General features: G+C 28.7%; 2 protein-coding genes and 1 non-coding gene across 4 annotated transcripts; all 3 read right to left on the bottom strand.

Annotated features, from left to right (window-relative positions):
* Nucleotides 1-2,509: 2,509 nt before the first annotated feature.
* On the bottom strand, nucleotides 2,510-5,157 carry LOC124944030 (WAT1-related protein At1g09380). The gene is made up of 7 exons (XM_047484488.1): nucleotides 5,004-5,157; nucleotides 3,781-3,843; nucleotides 3,589-3,705; nucleotides 3,266-3,503; nucleotides 3,008-3,166; nucleotides 2,776-2,927; nucleotides 2,510-2,683 (listed from the first exon to the last, which is right to left on the bottom strand). Exons 1-7 carry the CDS (start codon nucleotides 5,147-5,149, stop codon nucleotides 2,530-2,532), a joined length of 1,029 nt encoding a protein of 342 aa, XP_047340444.1. The 5' UTR covers nucleotides 5,150-5,157; the 3' UTR covers nucleotides 2,510-2,529.
* Nucleotides 5,158-8,336: 3,179 nt separating this feature from the next.
* Nucleotides 8,337-10,999, bottom strand: LOC124941343 (S-adenosylmethionine synthase 1). 2 transcript variants are annotated; one of them, XM_047481650.1, is made up of 2 exons: nucleotides 10,892-10,999; nucleotides 8,337-9,681 (listed from the first exon to the last, which is right to left on the bottom strand). In XM_047481650.1, exon 2 carries the CDS (start codon nucleotides 9,678-9,680, stop codon nucleotides 8,511-8,513), a length of 1,170 nt encoding a protein of 389 aa, XP_047337606.1. In that variant the 5' UTR covers nucleotide 9,681; nucleotides 10,892-10,999; the 3' UTR covers nucleotides 8,337-8,510. The 2 variants fall into 2 exon arrangements, with proteins under 2 accessions (XP_047337606.1, XP_047337607.1); XM_047481651.1 differs by having other exon boundaries at nucleotides 10,896-10,993.
* A 9,905-nt stretch (nucleotides 11,000-20,904) lies between these two features.
* On the bottom strand, nucleotides 20,905-20,977 carry TRNAF-GAA. The gene has a single exon. It is a non-coding gene; the product is annotated as a tRNA-Phe (tRNA).

Here is a 20,977-nt window from a genome sequence, read left to right as displayed (position 1 = left end):
ATGTTAGATTTGCTCGTTCAGATAGATTTTGAAGAAACTCTATTAGAGTTTAATAAAATGTTAAATTCGTGGATAGTATAAAAGAAAAAGAAAAGATCGCAAAGTTATGTCTTCGATACATCTTCATCTGTCAAACAATATTCTACAAAATGTTTTGAAGGAGACGAGTGTTGTTGGGTTATGACTGAAGCTATAAAAACTATGTATGACAAAAAGTCTTACTAGTAAGTCGCATCTGAAACAATAATTATATTTTCAGTGTAGGCTAGAAGACACGTCTTTACCATAGCATTTTTCAACATTTAAAATATGTTGTTGATGATGAAGATTTAGTCTTGATTTTATTATGTTTGTTGCTCTCATTGTACATTACGTTTTGTGATACTATTTTATTTAGTCTTGATATTGTCACAAGATGTAATGTTTATGATGCATTATTTTCTAAAGAGAAAAGGTGAAGACGGTTATATTGTTGTCTATATTTTAAAGATTAATTTTTCTTTTGACATACTAGATTAGTGTGAAGGTGAAGATTGGTATCAGACATTCATAAATATTATTTGTTGTGACAACATCACGACTAAATAAAATAGTCTCACGAAACGTGATGTACGATAAGGGCAACGAACATAGTATAATTAAAGCTAAATCTTCATCACCATACTTCCATTCCAAGGTTACTAAATCAGCAACAATTTTTTAAATGTTGTTGAATGATTTGGTAAAGACATGTTTTCTAGTATATGATAAAAATATAATTGTTGTTTCATAGGCAATTTAATAGTAAGATTTTTTTTGTCATACATAGATATTCTAGCTTCAGACATAACTCAACATCACTCATCTCTTTTAAAACATCCCGTAGAATATTTTTAAAACATCCCGTAGAATATTGATCGACAAATAAAGATGTATGTGAAACATAGTCTTGCGATCATTCCTCTTTTTCTCTTCTATTGTCCATGAATCGGGCATTTTATCAAACCCTAATAGAGTTTCGTCCAAATTTATCTGAGTGAAGAGAGCTTGCATCTTTACCTACCATAGAGAAAACCTAGTGTTGCGATCCATATCGTAATTCATACTCGACATCTCCGATATAGTCTCAAAATATAAAAAATAAAAAGCTCAAGGCTCTAATACCAATTGTTGAAAACGAATATGGATTTGAGACTAATTAAGATAAATAAGGGATGCGAGTAATAATAAAGAAAGTACGTAAATAACACAAGATTTATGTGGAATCCCAAAAACGGGAAAAACTACGGACATCACATCAACATTTTTCTCTTTTAAGTTATAATTTTTTATTGACAACATAGTGAAAATTCTCTTTCTTTGTCTGTGGTTTTTTCTGTTTTTGAGTTTTCACGTAAATTTTATGTTATTTATGTGTTTTCTTCATTATTATTCGTATCTTTTATTTATCGTGATTAGTCTTATATATATATATAAGACTAATTCATGTGGATGTTTATTTACTAGCTAGGCTCTATACATAAATCAGAATGTAGACTCTATACATAAATCAGAATGTAGGCTCTATACATAAATCAGAACATAAATCAGAATGTCGAACGGTCAAATTTGAACTCTTTATTATGGCTAATTGAGATTTTGGATCTCTTAATTCAAACCATATAATTTGAGGATCATTATTGTTAAAATTATACAAAATAAACAGTTTCAAACGTTATTAATTTATTTTTTATGTGACATTTATAAATAAATAAAATGTTTATGTAACTAGTTTAACTACCGAATTTCTGCGAATTAAAAAGTTTTGACTATCAATTCTCTAAATATCGGTAGTCAAAACTCTCCATTCATTAAATTTGATAGTTAAATTAGTGATAAAAATCTTTTATTTAATTATTTATAAATGTCACGTAGATAATAAGTTAACAACGTTTGAAACCGTTGAGATAAACATCATTTGTATATCTTTAACTCTAATAAGTCCAAAATAGTAAGATTTAAAAGAATAAATTCGAATTTTCATTTGTTCACCCAATAAGAAGAATACTCCGTTGACAATTCGACCAATACATTAATTAACGTAAAGAAAATAGTTGCAACCAAATTGTGAATATGTTTCAAATTTTAATATGGTCGGTTGGTGTAAAGTTTCGACAACCACTAAGTTAAGTTCGGTTAAGTTGTTTAAAATTTGTAATGTCGGGTTGGTAAGTTTGATTAGATCGATTAAAAATTTTACTTAAAAAAAATATAAAACAATAATAAATAAAAATACACAAATAAATCAGTTTTGAGTTTTCTTTTATCCAACAAAAATCGAAATTCCATTTATGGTCGATTTATTTAGAGTTTCGACTACTTGTCAACCGTTTCATTCGGGTTGTAAAAACCGTTTTAGTTAGTTTCATTAGTTATCATTTTCAATTTGGATTCAGTGTTGTGGTCATTCAAAAAAATGAGTTTTTTTATTAGTTAATAAACGTTTCTTAATTATACTTGAAGTGGAATAAAACGTAAATACGGCAAGCCACACTTATATTCAATTGGATTTCAAACTTCCAAGTCCCCCAACTTCTCATCTCCCTCAACTTTTACCCCTTTTATATTCAATGTGTTAATTTCCACCCCAACATTCAACATTTCTTTCTTTTTCCCCCAAAGCACCATATAGAGCCCCAATACTATCAACACAGAACCTAAGACACTTCACAAAAACAAACACAAACGTTAATATCGACATTAACTATCCCCGCATTGCGACATGACTATATATAAGGAAATTGCGTTAATACATACGTGCCCATGTATAGTTTCTCTTCGAGAAGAATCCAACTAAGGGCAGCCACTATAACAAGCAATAAGGGGCTAAAAACCGACACATATAGAGGACCTTTCTTTTGAATACACCACGACATAAGGCAAAATGCTAATGCCGTGCAAACAACGCCCTAATTCATGTATCAAAACAAATTAAATTGTTAGTTTTGCATGCATCTCGGTTAATCAATTAAGATTTTCTTTTTCTTACCGCATAAATGCTTGAAAATGCTCTAATGGGCATTGCCAATGACCACGAGGAGGGATTGCGATCAAAACATAAGCCGATTATAATGCATTGAATGCTAGCCATGAAGCAAACAATCGAAGAGCTAGTAAATGGTGCAGGGTACTTCTCGCTTATCCTCGTCTTATGTCAACCAAATTAATTAAAACATTTGTGTTATAACACAATATTCATTAAAAATTACCCATATATAGAAATAAAAACGGAAGATCACTCGCTTACTTGAATAATGAACCAAACCGCCCAAGCAAGAGTGCTTGCCATGATTAGTAAAGGCCCCGATAAAAAATTGCTCCCATGATGATCATTGTGAAGGCTAATGCTACTAAAATGAAATGTCGATTTCCCTAATAAGATATTTCCATGATAAAACGATAAGAACATTGCTCCTCCAACGCAAGTTAATGTTCCAAACACCTTCGCATATCCCGCCAAACTTTTCATTCCCACCTTTTCTAAACTTTTTTAAAAGAAAACAAAATTATTTGAGAGTTATTCTATTTAAATGTATTCCATTCGAACCATAGTAATAGAATTTTACCCACCCGAATGCGGCTGCTAAAAGAAATGTAAGGGCTGGCAAAATGTTCGATATTGCACATGCTATGGTTGGAGTCGAGTTTTGCAACCCGACAAAATAAAGTGTTTGATTCAACGTAGCCCTACATAAATTTTAACTATATCAAGTTTAAACATGAGCGTTATCTAACGATTATAAAATTCATTCATTAAATTACCCAAAAATAGAAGATAAGAAAATCTCGAGAATAATGGGTCGGGTCATTGCTGGTCTTGTATTTCTGCACAATATCATAAAGAAAAATTAATAATAGAAGTTAATCAATTTTTAAAGATAAACTCAAATTAATTAATTAATTAATTATCTAACTAATCACGTATGTTCTCAATCATACCATGCACGTAACGCTTGCCCATGTAAGAAATGCATGACTTGACATTCATATATGCATTCTCTCCATCACATAAACCTATTTTTTCTTATTTTAATTTTTGGTTGAACCATTTAAATTTTTTCACTATAACTTGAATAAAGTGTAGGGTTATGCAATGGGAAAGACTTAGGATTCGGTGGTAGATACGTTTAAAAAAATTAAGGTGAACTTAAATAAATAACGAGAAAATTTTGGATAAAACGAGTAAATAAATGTAAGTTTTACCACTTTTTAATAATTATATTAAAAAAACAGTGAATTATATTGAATTTTTAAAAAACAATTATGGGGTAATGTCACATTTTAACCGTAAAAAAAATTATTTTTTTAAAAATCTACCCAAACCCTTACGTAGATCCGTCTTTGATTATGCATGAAAGAATTATTAAGTAATTTTTTTTATGATTAGGGTTTATTTCTGAACAAATTTAACACGATTTTATCTAAATCAGAATATTTTTTAATGAAAATAAAAAATACCCTAATTTTTATTTATAGTTATAAGAAAGTGTGTCAAGAAAAATAAGTTAAAAAATAACACGTATAACCATAGAATAACTAGAACTAATGCACACAACAAATCCCGACTTTTGAAAACTCGCATTTATTATATAAGATATCGAATTTTTGATTTAGAAATATTATCATTACTCGATTTTCGACCGAAAAACTTAGTCATGGTTAAGTTCAGTTTTTGACCGAATAAAGTTGCATTGATCGATGTTCCACCTTGAAAATTAGTCATTACTAATTTAACCATGACTTGGGGCGACGTGGAGACTCATATATATATCGTATAAGAGTCTACCATAGTTTTTGGACTGCTCTAGTCCCGTGATCTATAATAAAACCTCTAATGGGCTGCCCTCGTAATGAGTTTGCCCCAGCTCAATGGCTAGTTGAGCACCACAAAGCCAATATTAGAGCAAAAGAACTCATATGTCCTCAAGTTCATGAGTTCGAGTTTTTCGGGAATATTACAACACAAAAAAAAGTTAGTAAATTACCTTTCGAATAAATAGGCAAGAGGGGCTATGGAAAAGAAGGCAAAGATTTGGCGATAAGCAACATGGATGTAAGGATTCATGCCCGAATCCATGGCGAGCTTCGAAAAGATGTTCATTCCGGCGAATCCAACTTGAACTATCACCATGCCCAACAAAGGAAACAAACCATTCTCCATTAATAATTAATATTAATCAAGATTCAAAACAATTATTACTTGCTCTCTCTCTCTTCTCTCTCTATCTTTCTATGAACCAAGAACTTTATATTATAATTAAATTGCATGATTTAACAACCCAATATCTAAATTGCTATATATATAGGATCAATGTTGTTTGTGATTGCATAATTGGGGATGGGACAAATCCCAAATTCATTTGCCCATCAACATTTTTCCACAAAATAAGCTACTTTCTGTTAAAGCCTTTCCAACTTCTTTCTTTTAAATATATATATTTTTTTTAAAAAAAATTATAAGTTCAAACTTTTTAATAGTAAAAAACTCATTAAAAAAAATCAGTTGGTTCAAATTATAAAATGAGTAATGATATATACATCACCATTATACAGTACCTTCATATAGGAATGATTTGGTGATAAAAAAAGAGTAATGATATATATAGCACCCTTATACAGCACATTCGCATAAACCTACCTCATTTAAAAAGAAATAGAAAATATTTGTCTCTCTCTTTATTTTTTTTAAGATATATTTTCTCTTTCTTACCAAATGAGGTAGGTGATATGCGAAGGTAATGTATAAGAGTCCTGTATATATCATTACTCTAAAAAAATAGCAAATAAGTTATTTTAACTATTTTTTTTATTTAATGAAATGATTTGGTGATAAAAAAAAATAGTAAAAGATGGTGGATACCCTATGTCCCCAATATCTATGAGAACCTGAGTTCGAGCCTGTTATACGATAAATTCCGTTCGTCTAGTTAAATTGGTTGAATAGATTTTCGGACTATATACTTAACCCGCAGGGATTAATCGCATTCCGAAAAAAGAGTGGAACCCAACTTTCTAAAAAAATTAATTAAATAAATAGAACATCATAAACTAACAAGACTATACCTAACTAATTTATTATTATTATTATTATTATTATATATAACGTCATTTGATCTTATCTAGTTTGTTTCATTTATACTGTATCTTGTATTTATGTATATAGTAAAATAAATTATTGTAACAATATCAATATATATGACCTTTGTTTAAGAAGAGTAAAAGTGAGGTTTTAAAAAAAAACATATTATATTATTATTATTTTAACTAACAAATTATTTCATTAAATAAAAAAAAGAATTAGTTAATTAATTGAAGTTTTATTTTTGTCTATATATTTGGCCCTCATTAAAAGCGGGTTATCAGTGTGACTCCATAATGGTATGCAATTAAGACACGGCATGTCAAGTTTTGTTTGATGTTGAGTTTTTAACAATTTAAATATATATTTTTGTTTAATAAAAAACAATAAATTATTTAAGATTTTATTCATTTATACTAAATCTTAAATTTAATAAAATTAAATAAATATGGAATATGACAACACTTTTGTTTCAAGGTTCAGCCAATCAAACCTGATATCCTAAAAAAAAAATAATAAAATAATAAAAAAAAATAGAAAGACTAATATACACCCTAGAGGCCTTAAAAAACTCAAATGATCTTCAAATGCCTATCCTAATAGAGATAAACCAATTTCAACACTCATTGTATTATCGTAAAGAAACCATCATCTTATTTTAATATGTTTTCACTTTGATCATTTCCTTAAAAAAAATAGTCCCAATATTCAGGGGGACAATCTTAAGGTTGTAAGTTGAAATCGTACGCATTCGATATAAGGGTAACAATACATGTTAGGTTGGCTGATACTAAACTGAAACTACTTATCTATTTAGTTGTGATTGACTCGAACCCAACCTAATTGACATGACTCAATAGTCATTTAAACGTCTTAATCCAATTTAACCCAAAAAAGAAACAATGAAATTAAATCACAAATTTTTTTAGCAAAAAATATGAGTGAGTGAATAAAAATGAAAAATATAAAACCCTACCAAAAAAAATTAATAAACGGATTAACGGATCTATTTTCGGTCGACCCGATTTTAATCTGTTTATTAATCGAATTAAACGGGTCAAAATTCACCCGAACCCAAAATATACACCGGCTGCTTATAAAAAGATAAACTAGGGTTAATTTTTAGTGTAAATCTAACACAATTTCTAATTATTATACAAGAAAAGATGGAAATTATTTAAGTATCCTTTCAAGTGTCTAATCTCTCTATGCTTTCAAAAAAAATCTGAAGTGCACTTATAAAGTTAAGTTTTGTTTTAACTACCATCAATTTTGATTTCACAGCATTTTAACACAATGAATCTCGAACCTAAAACACCACCAACCAAATTGATGACAATAAGGAGAGATCACCTGCTACGGATCATCATCTGTTCCTCTCACAAAGAAGAGCAAAACAGTCCAATTTAAAAAATTAAAAGAAAATGACTGTTTTACCCATCCCTGTGAGAAACACGGCCATGATAAAGCAGTCGAAATCTACCAACCACGTAGACACTGAGAATTACTTTATAAAAAAACCCTAAATAAAAGAAAAGCAAGATAATTCGTAACAGGGGATCTCTCATTGATGACAATGAACGCCCCTGGGCTTCACTGCATCAAAAAAACCATTGTGGAACATTTTTTTAGCAAAAAATGGTTTTATTGTATGAAGTAGTAGTTCAAGTTTCTCGAAATATACTTGTGGGTCGAAGTCTTGATTTATCTTAAGCAAGACATTTACTGTTTTTCCAGAGATTATACTATTGTCCAAATCAAACTCACTATCAACTTTTACAAAAAAAACACCTACTTATACAGCCAAGTAAACTTCCCATTACCATTGAAAAATAGATTTTCAAAATTGAATTACCATTCTTAAGAGATTATTCACAACAAAGATCCAGCTTTTGAATCCAATTTGTCACACAATAATAATAGAAAGAAAAAAAAAGCAGGAAAAATGAAATCTCACTTTGTAGGATCAAAACCAGCATGAAGAGCCAATCCAACACTACTCCACATCCAAGTTTCCTCAAATGCTCCAAAATTGTAACCTATTATCGAATCCTCGGAGAAATTGATAAGCTGAATGATATCACATATACATAAACCATTAGGTAATAAGAAGCCTAATGAAAATAAACAAAAAGTATAGTGATCATAAACGTCAAAATCTGATACAGTTTTGAACTCATTTGAAGAAACATGTAATAACAACTCTAATATGCTTCAACATATAGTAAACATTTGGAGATCACCACACAAAAAGATGTAGATAATAATATTAATACAGTACACAAATTCATAAAGGGGGGATGGGGATGGGGATGGATAAAGATGATGAACAAAACAGACAAACTGGAGAATAACGTAAGACTTTTTTTGTTTTGTGTTTTGTGTTTTTTCTGTGTCTACTACTCACTCAATTTTACTCATGCTTGAGGGGCTTCACAACTTCCCAAGTGAAGTCAGGTCCGTCTCTTCCGAAGTGTCCATAGGCAGCAGTCTTCAAGAACCTTCCGTTTCCACCTCTCTTAAGATCCAAATCGATAGCGATCATTCCAGGCCTAAAGTCGAAGTTCTCCTTCACGATCTTCAGAATTTCCTTATCCGGAATCTTTCCAGTTCCATAACTGTCGACAAAAACAGACAGTGGCTCAGGGACACCAATGGCGTAAGAAACCTGAACGATGCACCTCCTAGCGAGCCCACCGGCCACGATGCTCTTGGCGGCCTGCCTCACGATGTAGGCTCCACTCCTGTCCACTTTCGTCGGGTCCTTGCCGGAGAATGCACCTCCACCGTGTGCTCCCCAACCTCCGTAGGTGTCGATGATGATCTTCCTACCGGTGAGACCAGCGTCACCGTGGGGACCGCCGATAACGAATCTACCGGAAGGGTTTAAATGGAAAATGGTCTTCTCATCTAGGTATTTCTCAGGGATGACTGGTTTGATCACGTGCTCCTTGAGATCGCGGGCGATCTCGTCGTTGGTCACGGTTTCATCGTGCTGAGTTGAGATGAGAACTGTGTGGACCCTGATTGGGACCATGGCTCCGTTGTCGTTGAAGTACTCGACGGTTACTTGAGTCTTCCCGTCGGGCCTCAACCAGGGACAGGTACCGTTCTTGCGGACCTCAGTCAGGACAGCTCCGAGCTTGGTCGCGAGGACGTGACTCAGGGGCATGAGTTCAGGGGTTTCGTCGGTAGCATAGCCGAACATGTGACCTTGATCTCCTGCACCGATTTCCTCGGGGCGTTTGGTGAGATGTCCATGGACACCTTGAGCGATATCAGGGCTTTGTTGCTCAATGTTGACCAAAACCTTGCAGTTGTCTGCGTCGAGACCGACATCGTCAGAAACAAACCCGATGTTACGGCAGGTGTCACGGACTATCTTTTCGTAGTCCACAATGGCTTTGGTCGTGATCTCTCCAAACACCATGACCATGTTGGTCTTGGTGCAGGTTTCGCAGGCGACTTTGCTTTCGGGATCTTGTTCTAGACAGGCATCAAGAACAGCATCGGAAATTTGATCGCAGAGCTTATCGGGGTGACCCTCGTTGACAGATTCCGAAGTGAATAGAAAGGTTTCCATTCTGCAATTAAGAAAAGGCGATGAATTAGACTACTCATGTCCACTATCTATACATCACAAAAGAGAATCAGATTCTCTCGTCATCAATTCATCACAAGAAAACTTCATTTTAGTCTACAAAATCCAATATAAATCAAACAATCCTGTCAATAATTATCATAATACATATGGATACAGGATAAACAAGGATTTCAGATAAGGATTCAGGTTCCATTCTGCGATTAAGAAAAGGTGATGAATAAACTACTCATGTCCACTATCTATACATTGAAAGAGAATCAGATTCTCTCAACAATTCAATACAAAAGCCAATATAAATCAAACAATCCTCGATAATTATCATAATACATATTCCTACAGAATAAACAAGGATTTCAGATAAGGATTCCTTGCATCTTATTCTTCTTCCATCCACCATAAACAGTAATTTTCTTTCAAATTTTCAACAAATTTATTGAGAAAATTTCAGATGAAATCCTTTTGCATAATCACATCACATATCCAAAACATAAGTACTTAGAATTGAGAATCGCAAGATACAGAGTGTAATCATATATAAATACGAATTCATAAACTAAACATTGAAACATCTACACATGCATGACTCGATCTCCGTTTCTTCTATCATTAGTTTAACAAAAGCTTAAACAATGGCGTTTCATTTAAACTGAACTCAAAAACGTCAAAAATCAGTCAAATCAAGGAGATCCACGTAATTAGATACAAATTCATAAGCTAAACATTGAAACAGTTACACATGCATGACTCGATCTCCGTGTCTTCTATCATTAGTATAACAAAAGCTTAAACAACCGCGTTTCATTTCTATGACGAAGAAAAGAACTCAAAAACGTCAAAAATCAGTCAATTCAAGGAGATCCACGTAATTAGATACGAAATCATAAGCTAAACAATGAAACAGCTACACATGCATGACTCGATCTCCATTTCTACTATCATTAGCTTAACAAAAGCTTAAACAACCGCGTTTCATTTCTACGACGAAGAAAACCGAACTCAAAAACATCAAAATCAGTAAATTCAAAGAGATCTAAGTAATTAGAACGCAACATATTCAAAATTGAAGTCAGATCTGAAGAACTGAATCAAACTTGAGAACAAAAACAACAGAATCAGAACTGGATCTGAATATCTGATAGGATTCAATACATTACACATTCAGAAGGAGAAGATTGACGAAGTGATAATACCTGCCTTGAAAGGATACGCCGGTCCGGTGACTTTTCCGACGAATGTCCGACGAAGAAGGAAGAGAGATTTACTACTTGAATGTCTGCGATTTTCGACCTAGAACCTCGCAGCCTTTATATAGAATAATTGGAAATTATTTATTTATTTTATTTTAATTAATTTTTTAAGGCATTACTTGAATGTTATCGGTTATGGTTGTTGAAATTTTGGAGCGTTTCTGACCGTTCGATCTTTTTCAAAATCAACGGTGAAAAAACTTGGGAGTCGGTGAGATGTTTGACTATTGATTAATCAAATTTCTGTAATATTTTGACTATTTTAATATATATTATTATATTTAATCAAATTTCTGTAATATTTTGACTATTTATAAAGAATATAGTGAATATTTTTCAGAAATTTTTACATTATTCTATAATCCCTGTTTTTATAAAAATATTAAAATAATATTACAAGCCAATTTAGGATAATATTTGTCATAATTTTCAAATTACATAGTTCAATTAAAAATTAAAATGAATCAGTAAAATAAATTATAAATTTAAAAAAAAAAATGATAAATGAAACAGCTTAATTCAAAGTTTCATCATCATAAATTAATAAAATAAATTAAACAAAATTAAACTTCACTAATATTGATGAGAAATTTAGGAATTTAAGTTGGGATAGGTTGAATTTGAAAAACAAAATTATAGATGGACTTAAATAAAATAAATGAATAATTATGAACAAACATGAATTTTATCATTTTTTTCTTATCATTAAATAATCAAAGAGTTAATTAATTGAAAATAAAATAAAAATATAGGATCATTTCAAAAAACAAAATGATTTGGGTTGAACTTAACATAGATAATTGAAGTGGATCCGACTCATATTTCGGTGAGATTCATCCTGTAAAGTAGGTAAAATCTGTCGGAGAGTTAATCGTTATTTTCAAGAATTTAGGAACTCGATAATTATTTAGTATTTATTTATTTTTTTTAGTTTTAATTTTTATTTTTTATTTTTTTCTCTGCATGTCATTTTTTTCATACTAATCTTTTAAAATAATAAAATAATTTTCAATGAAATAACATTTAATAAGAGAATTATTGAAAAAAAATAAGAATATTACAAACAATTAACTAAAAGTTATTTTCAACACAAATTATTTTTTATTTTTATTCAAAAAATATTAAAAAGATTTCTAAAATTATGATCACTACTTGAGAATTGATCTTATATTTTTTATTTTTTAAGATAAAAGATTTTCAATTTGAACTAACAAATGCTTAAATTTCAAATGATACTATTTTAACATTTTAAAATGAAAATTTATAATTTATAAAATAATTATAATATTCCTATTAACTTAAAATTGATTAATTGTATTTAGATAATAATAATAATAATAATAATAATAATAATAATAATAATAATAATAGGTACTGACGTGTTATCCATAAAATGTAAAGTGGGGTGAGCAATTATTGGGTTTATGCATGAGTCATATAATTAATATCAAGGTCTAGTTTGATTCTCAAATGTGATGGAGTTATATATTGTCTAGATTAAACTGTAGTAATTAAGTTGAAAACAAACTAAACCGTGTTTTAATCATATTATTTTTAATGAAAAGGCTATGAAACATGGGTTTTGTTGGTGGGGATGACAAATTGACAATGATATTGTGTTGTGTGTTTGGTGAGAAGTAATATATATAATAAATATATATTATTCTGATATTATTTAATTATTTATATTCAACTTGGAATTTTTAGAAAGAATAAATAAATAAAAAATAAAAAGAGAAACTGGAAAGAAACTGGAGTGCTGAAAAAAAAATCTTACCAACCCAACTTTGGTAAACATCTTAATCAAGCACATCACCAAATTTGTTTCAAGATATTTGTTTATTTTCAAAGATAAAAATATAAACAAATAATAGGCATATTTGAAAACACATGAGATAGTTGAACTGAACTTTAACAAATAAATATTATTAATTTTGTTAATATATATATATATTTAAGAACATTATATTATCTAAATAAACACTTAAATAAATTTTTATTTATGAAAATAAAGTACGGCTGAAAATCTCACCAACCAAACTTTGTAAAGATCTTAGTTCGGTTTTTTAAATAACTCAAATAAAATTAAACATTATTTCACTCTCATCTCATTCATTACATCACTTAAATCATTAACTAAAATATTAAAATATCATATATTTGAATTATTATTTTTTATATTATTTATATATATTAATATATTTTAAACCTTTTATCAAAAATAATTATTTCCTCATTAAAATTATTAATAATTATTATTTTTTCTCCCTTTATGTTTTTTAAATAACCTAAATTCAAACAAGGCCTAAGCACATTACCAAAATATGTTTTAAGATATTGTTTATTTTCAAGATAATTTTTTTTTTTAATTTAGTTACGAAGATCAAAATAAATTGATATGTTTTGAATGCATAAGTAACGGGAGTTGAGTTGAATTTGAACGAATAAATATTATTAATTTTGTTAATATATATTCAAGAACATTATAATTTAAATCAACACCCAAATAAATTTTTATTTTAAATAAAAAAAACTAGTATGATATCCATTTCAACTCAAAGCACTCCCGGTTAAAATCGAATCCGTGACTATTTTATCCCTTAAACTGACTATTACCACTTATCTACCTTAGTGGGTAAAAAAAATTATAAGTGAACTAAAATAAAAAACTAGTAAAATACCCTACGTTGTACGGGAAAAAATATAAATGAAGTTTTTATATGATATTTAATTCAATATGTTTATATATAATAAAAAAAATATTTATATAAAATTATTATATATTTATATTAAAAGAAAATATATATACATATATGAACTTACAATATTTTAATTTTTTATAAACGAACTTATATGAACTAAATATTCTTATATAAATATAAACATGAACTTACACTATTTTAATTTCTTTATTAATTTTATAAGTTTGGTTCTTTTTAATGTTAAAGAATGAAAATTTTTAATGCAAATTTAGTGGTGTTCTGCAAAATGTGTTCATAACAATCATTAAGAAATACTAAATCGTTGGAATAAGCTAAATTTAACCTCTTCAACAAAAACGGTGTCACCCTCTATTACACCAAGTTTAGACAAAGACTTCTATACCAACTTGCTTCTAAGATGTGCTGAAATCTTCTTTTTAAATCTATTTAATTGTAATGAAAAGTGATCAGTTATGTTTACATGTTGTGTAGATGAAAGTTAAGATTTTAATTCCATTTAAGTCATCTGGTCCATTAGAGTCATTCCATGTCATCTCCATCTGCAAAATGTGTTTTCATAACTCAATTATTAAGAAGATACAAAATCGTTGGAAGAAGAAAAACCTAAATTTAACCTCTCCAACAAAAACGGTGTCACCTCCTTTACACCAAAATTTAGACAAAGACTTGAATACTCCACATACTTCCAATACGTGCTGAAATCTGATACAACTAAAATCATTTCATAACACACTCTTCACAATTAACTACATTATAACTGTCACTTTATTCTCGTCACTATATTTAACCATAATATTTTTCTCTCTTGTATCAAAATCTTCTTTCTGAATCTATGCAACTGTAATGAAAAGTGGTCAGTTATACAATTATCAATTCAAGTTTGGTAATAAAAAGAGAATCCAACATAAAAAATAAAGGGTTTATGTTTAGTATCATCATCACAACCAAAAATATGTTTATATATAAACACTTTTGCATTATATTTCTGAAAAAACGTTAATAAATTTATGGATACAAAAAGATGTATTTGGATGAGATACAATGAAAATAGAAACCTCCCACTCTGAAAGAGAGTAATATTTGAAAACAAATTTGTATCTAAACATTAATATGATACTTCAAATATTCTAGAGACATTAAGATTTCTTTTAAAAAAAGGTAAGACCTTGATTTATATTGTTTCTCTTTGAGCCAATATGAGTTTATAAGCTGCATATATCACTTCTAGTATACCATTTCTCGTGACAACACTCATACAAAAACATTTAATACCACGTCCTTCAAAATTTCCTTGAATGATACCCATTTTTATGTGTGCTTCTGGATGATTCATTTTGTTATAAACTACCAAACATCTTTCTGAATCTATGTAACTGAAATGAAAAGTTGTCAGTTATATAATTATCAATTCATGTTTAGTAATGAAAAGTGAATCTAACATAAAAAATAAAGAGTTTATGCTTTGTATCATCATCACAAACAAAAATATGTTTATAGGTTCATTATTCATAAACACGTGTGTAATATACTTCTAAAAAGCTGTTAATAAATTTATAGATAGAGAAAGATGTCCATAGTTGAGATACAATGAAAATTGAGACATCCCACTCTAAAAGAGAGCAATATTTGGAAACAATTTTGTATCTAAACATTAATATAAGATTTTAAATATTCTAGAGATATTAAGATTTCTTTTAAATAAAGGGTGAGAACTTTATTTATACTGTCTTCTCTTTGAGCCAGTATGAGTTCATAAGCTACAGGTATCACTTTGTGGGTACCCTTTCCAGTGGCAGCACTAATACAAAAAACATATAATGTCACGTCCTTTAATATTTTCCTTGAATGATGCCCATTTCTCATATGCTTCGGGAAGATCAATTTATTTATAATCTACCCAACATGGTTTTTCAGAAAGCTCTAGAATAAACAATTATATTTTAAGCCGAACTGAATCATATTCGTATTCTGGCTGTTTAGATGAACCATCAATAACTTGTACCTGGTTTTCATAATGGTTATAAATAAGCAGCAGCACAGTATGATGACATTAATGAATATATAGTTTCATTTTACCAAAAAAAAACATCTCTCTATGTGACTAAGAAATTCATGGATTAAACCAAAACCTTGTTGAGCTCCCTCGAGTAAACCAAACAAATCTGTGACAACAATTGTTATGTCATAATCGAATTAAACAATGCCTAGAGTTGGAAGTAAAGTGATGAATTTTTATATAATCTCATAATTAACCCTAGATTCAATTATAAAAAGGTTTAAAATTGGCTCAAACTTTAAGCAATTAGGAAGAATAAAATTTATTTAGACAATTTTTAGAAATCAAAAGTTGAGAAAATGGTGGAAGGTGCATTCTCCTCTGAAAATTATATAAAAGTTTTATTTATTAAAGGAGATGAGAAAGTAAGAATCTCTGTTTGTCATTTCGTCGAACACTTGGTATCCTACAACTATCACGTCACTCCTCCGATTCTTCTCATCTCTCCTCTTCCTCGTCGTCTTCATCGCCATCGTCGTCTCATCAGGGGAAGAAGACGATGCACTCACCATCTACGATGTCCTGCAGCAAAACAATTTTCTAGTATGTCGTCTACCAAAAAGTGTAACATAATACAAGTTCAATCGAAACTCAGAAAAATCAATGTGTACCTTAAGGATATATGTAGTTACAGTGTGGAAGGTTAGTAGAAGACGACGCGATGGACGTCACATCCTCCTGTGCATCAATCTCATCTGGATTGAATTAAACATTAAAAATAATTGGAGCCCCGAGAAATCTATCCAATAATATAAAGAGAAAATAAAATATAAATTAATTATTAAAGTTATAAAAAGAAAATAAAAAAATATTAATTAAGAAGAAAAAATTAATATATATAAAAATAATTATGATAATAATAATAATAACTCTCAAATTTTCTCTTATATAATTAAGAATTTAATATATATATATATATATATAAAAATAAAGATGAGAGAGAAAAAAAATTAGGAAAGTAAATTAATATATATTAAATTATAGGTGAGAGAAATGTTATTTGTTTTTAAAATATTTAATTTTTAAATAAATAAAAAATACATATAATTTTTTATTTTATTAAAAAAATATAAAATTTATTTGTGTGAAAATATAAAAAAAAATTAAGATTTTTATTGGATAACAGGTAGTTTTGAATTTCAGGATTTATTCGAAATATTCAATATTTTGAATAATGAGGTTGATGTTTTATTGGTTATTTTGTGTGTTGTTCTATTATTTGTCGGCGCAGTTGCTAAATCTGCACAATTCATTCTTCATGGGTAACTGTGTGGTTACCGATGCTATGGAGGGATCTACTCCTATTTCAACGCTTATCCATGCTGCTAGCAGCGGGCATTTTTCTTGTAGCTCGTATTCTTCCTCTTTTCATAACCATACCTTATATAATGAATTTAATCTCGTTAATTGGTATAATAACATTATTTTTAGGAGTCACTTTAGCTCTTGCTCAAAAAGACATTAAGAGGGGTTTAGCCTACTCTACAATGTCTCAATTGGGTTATATGATGTTTACTTTAGGTATGGGATCCTATCGAATTGCTTTATTTCATTTAATTACTCATGCTTATTCTAAAGCATTATTGTTTTTAGCATCTGGTTCGGTTATTCATTCAATGGAAGTTATTGTTGGATATTCGTCAGATAAAAGTCATAATATGATTCTTATCGGGAGTTTAACAAAACACGTGCCAATTATAAAAAAACGCTTTTTTTAGGTACACTCTCTCTTTGCGGTATTCCACCCCTTGCTTGTTTTTGGTCTAAAGATGAAATTCTTAATGATAGTTAGTTGTATTCACATATTTTTGCAATGATAGCTCTTTTCACAACAGGATTAACTGCTCATTTTTCTACTTCTTCCAAGTTCAGGATAACACCAAGGGGTTGTGGGTTTTTTTTCTACCAATTGGGGCTCTCCCTTCCCACCCCCATGGGGATGGTCTATATGGTTCATAACTACTCCTCTTACTACGGGACGCTTCCCTAGCCAATGCTTAGATCCGATTCTACCCAAATGTAGGTGTTCAACGAAGTTATTATATATATATCCCAAATTTTTAAAAATAATAATAATAATAATAATATAGTTGTCTGGGTTCAATTCTTTCTAACACATATTTATATAAAATAAATTAGACCAACTTAAGTCCCTTAACAATAATTTGATTTTTTTTACATTAAATACAAGCTTCATAATTTTAATTATTTATTTTATATCCAATAAATAATTATATGAAAATCAAAATACCATTAATTAATCACTCCACATAATCCACAATCAATAGGATAATAAAAGCATTATTGACTCTTTTTTAAACGGATAAAGATTGTTGTTAATTTTCCATTAAAACAATTATGTTAAAAGTTATGGTTATTGATTTGTACTTTATAATCTCAATAAAAATTATCCATATTAATCTGTTTTAAGAAATATATAATTTTTCTAGATAAGACTGTCATAAAATAAAAGTGAATTTTATTAATAAAAATATATTTCATCATAATTATCGTTAATTACATTTAAGAATTATTGAAAATATGATTGAAATGTTAAAAAAAACGACTTTTTTTTTACATTTAAAAAGTAATCCTTCAATTTTTATTTCTTAAAAATCATTTTAGAAATAGTCTTAATGACGGTTTAAAATAATAATAATTTCCTTAAAATTAATACACAAAATAACTAACCGAATAAAAAAATCAAAATTGTTTAATCTTGAATCCAATGAACCCATCATCTCCATCAAAACATCAATTGAAATATTAAAAATCAACATATTAAAGTGACGACTAAAAGGACTTGAACCAACCAAACAAATCGAGAATTATTATATATATATATATAGCCTCTAGATAACTTTGCTCTCATCTGTCTTTGAATAACAAAATAAGACTTAAAAGAGACGAAACATAATAGAGAAAAAAAAGTTATATTTCAAGAACTAATAAAAATATATGATAAGAAGTTTAGACTTATCATATGTGGTAGCTCAAGAGTTCATACCACATTACACAAATATGGATCTTCTCTAAGGTTATAATAATATTTATTATCAGTTAATTTTATTTATAATAATTAGTTATAAATTAGAATAAAACTGAATTAATTAGAGGTTATAATAATATTTATTATCCATTAGTGTGAACATATTCAATGTAATGTAAGTATATTTTTTTACAATTTAAATATCCTAAATAGTTTTCATAACTAATATTAATATTTAATACAAATCTTAAATGACTTTTTAGATGAGAAGGGTTTATTATATTTGAATATTTTATAAATAATCAAATTATTTAGATGAAATATTTAATAAAAAATATTAATATATATAGATTGTAGGTTATATTTATTGAGTTTATTTTTATTAACATTTTTTTTAATAAAAATAGGAGTATAAAAAACTAAAATATAACATAAAATTAGTAGATAAAAATAGTAGTTGCACCATAAAATTAAATTCATAAAACACATTATTATTTCATTAAAATTACGAGTATTAAACAAATTATTCCAAGTTAGTGTATACATAAGATAAGAAATCTAAAGCTAAACACAATTATCTCAAAATTAAAATATTTTAAGTAAACAAACATTCAGACAATAGATTGCATCTAGAAGTATAATGGCATATAATGGCTGAAAGTACCTGAAATAAACCAAATAAAATCAAGAATTAATGTAATAGAAAAATTAAAAAATCTTTTTACAAATAAATTTTATGATAAAATGATCTAAATTTCACTGACTTACCAATGCTCACACCTTCAGGCATGATAACACGATTATCACCAAAAACAACTTTGCATAACCATGATAGCACCATTATCGCTAAAACCTAATAAAAAAAATCAAAGTTGTTTAATCTTGAGTCCAATGAACCCATCATCTCCATCAAAACATCAATTGAAATAAAAAATAATTAATTGATAAAGATAAATGAAGAGAGAGAAATATATATATATATCTAAGAAAGAGAAAATACTATGATGATGTGAATAATTTTGGAGAGAGCGTGATGTACACCTCCAACCTTTTAAATTAAGCGTTATTAGATATATATATATATAGATATATATAGATTAAAGTGATGACTAAAAGGACTTGAAACCAACCAAACAAATCGGGAATTATTATATATATATATATAGTCTCTAGATAACTTTGCTCTCATCTGTCTTTGAATAACAAAATAAGACTTAAGGAGAGACGAAACATATATAATAGAGAAGAAAAGTTATATTTCAAGAACTAATAAAAATATATGATAAGAAGTTTAGACTTGAGCTCAAGAGTTCATACCACATTACACAAATATGGATCTTCTTTGAAATAACTGAAAGCCTCGTTCTCTTTCAGATCTAAGGGGGAGACGATTTCTGATTTCCTGAGAATGAAAGAAGAGAGAGAAATATATATATTTAAGAAAGAGAAAATACCTATGATGATGATGTTGATCATTTTGGAGAGAGCGTGATTAATATATATAATATTTTAGACGAGAATCATTAAGTTTATTTTTAAAATAATTAATAAAAAAATATTAATATATATATATATATATAAGAGTAACAGACATAGAATAACTAATGATGAAAGTTAATAGAATTGATGAAAAAATATATATTTTATATATTATTAGTGTGAATATATATATGGTAAGGGATAAAAAATAATTAATTGATAAAGATAAATGAAGAGAGAAATATATATATATATATATCTAAGAAAGAGAAAATACAATGATGATGTGAATAATTTTGGAGAGAGCGTGATGTACACCTCCAACCTTTTAAATTAAGCGTTATTAGATATATATAGATTAGACAAACTCAGCTCCAATTCCGTAATTGGGCGTTTCCAAATAGTTACTATTAACATATTTAGTCATAAGTTAGTAAAAATATACACCATTTTCAAGATGTTATGGGTCTTAACAATAAAAGAGTTAATATTTTATGTTGGATATAAAAAAGTGTTTATTTTAAAGTTTGATATAAAAATTTAATTTATATTAAGATTTTTTTTTTGTTCTTTTCACATTATCATCATCATTAGATGGCGTGAATCTCACCAACTCCTCTATGATGTCTCAACTATCATTTTGTTTTTCTAAGTACAAATGTTTCCTCTATTAAAAAAATAAAAAATAAAAAAATTTTAAAAATATATATGCGGTGAAGGTGGATCGAACACCTGACCTTCAGATCTTCAGTCTGACGCTCTCCCAACTGAGCTATCCCCGC

The sequence above is a fragment of the Impatiens glandulifera genome, chromosome 6, assembly GCF_907164915.1.
Source record: "Impatiens glandulifera chromosome 6, dImpGla2.1, whole genome shotgun sequence".
Lineage (NCBI taxonomy): Eukaryota > Viridiplantae > Streptophyta > Magnoliopsida > Ericales > Balsaminaceae > Impatiens > Impatiens glandulifera.
This window is presented reverse-complemented; position numbering and strand designations above follow the sequence as displayed.

Bases quoted from the DNA above. Each gene is read 5' to 3' on its own strand.
- LOC124944030 (XM_047484488.1), bottom strand. From the start codon at position 5,149: ATGGTGATAGTTCAAGTTGGATTCGCCGGAATGAACATCTTTTCGAAG. The intron at 3,167-3,265 runs GTAAGCGAGTGA...GGTTGACATAAG, and splicing joins CGGTTTGGTTCATTATTCAA to ACGAGGATAAGCGAGAAGTA. The intron at 2,928-3,007 runs GTAAGAAAAAGA...TACATGAATTAG, and splicing joins CATTTTCAAGCATTTATGCG to GGCGTTGTTTGCACGGCATT.
- LOC124941343 (XM_047481650.1), bottom strand. From the start codon at position 9,680: ATGGAAACCTTTCTATTCACTTCGGAATCTGTCAACGAGGGTCACCCC.